The 875-nt window shown below is 47.7% G+C and overlaps 1 protein-coding gene across 1 annotated transcript in view; it reads left to right on the top strand.

The window, feature by feature from the left end:
• The window catches only part of LOC119593791 (zinc finger protein rotund-like), a 160,011-nt gene that overhangs the window by 30,938 nt on the left and 128,198 nt on the right, over positions 1-875 (top strand). The window contains exon 2 of the mRNA XM_037942815.1: positions 69-266. Within this exon, the coding sequence (XP_037798743.1) occupies positions 69-266 (198 nt within the window). The remainder of the gene's footprint in view (positions 1-68; positions 267-875) is intronic.

Raw genomic sequence — 875 nt, 5'->3', positions numbered from 1 at the left:
ACCTTCAAGATTTCAACCCTAATCCCCTTACAATTACAAAATGACTGATGTTCTCTCTCGTCCCCAAGGCGGCGCTGGTGTGGCCCCCGGGCGGGGAGGGGTCGCACAATAAGGGGGCGGGTGTCGCGGGCGGCGTGGGCGGATCCTCGCCGCCCACGTCCCAGCAAGCGGCGCCCCAGGGACTGGTGCACTGGATGAGCGTCATGGCCGAGCACATGAACAACCCCCATCATGATGCTGTGCATTACATGTGGAATGGCGTAGAGGTGAGTACTTGCTATCTCTGTTTACCCTTATCCCTGTTTCAAGTAAAAAGAATGAAAAAAAATCGCTTGTACTGTATTTGTTCAGGTATACAGCGCAGCCCCGCGGTATGCATCGGCCGTTGTCGCGTCTATGACTAATGGGCGCTAAGCATGAGAACGACACGAAAGAACGAGACTTAATTCCCCGAGCCATTCGGTTTGCTCGTTTTCATGACTGATCATTAGCGATCACCGAGACTCTTCCGGAATAATGTTGTCCGTCGAGTCGTTAATTCCAAAACAAGGCTATGCAATTTGTTCGCGTCTCTTTGTCGTTTTCAACCGGACCAATTTTTGGAGACTAATGACGGCGAATTTGTTTAATTGTTTCAGTAGGATAATGACAGAGGATACATTAGACTTAATGATGAAAGTGAAGGTTGCTTAACTTGGTAATGATGACGTTGATTAGGCAATTACAGTATTGGAGAGGAAGGTGGTGATAAGAATGATGATAAAAAGGCCCCATGACCTATAATGATATAGAAAATGCTAATGAGCTCTTCAGTTACCCTTGTAATGGGGCGAATGGGAAGTGGCCCGTCCATATATCTCTGTAATGAAGAAAAG

The sequence above is a fragment of the Penaeus monodon genome, chromosome 32 (genome assembly GCF_015228065.2).
Source record: "Penaeus monodon isolate SGIC_2016 chromosome 32, NSTDA_Pmon_1, whole genome shotgun sequence".
NCBI classification, from domain to species: domain Eukaryota; kingdom Metazoa; phylum Arthropoda; class Malacostraca; order Decapoda; family Penaeidae; genus Penaeus; species Penaeus monodon.
Note: the sequence above shows the minus strand (reverse complement) of the source record. Positions and strands in the feature narration are given on the sequence as shown.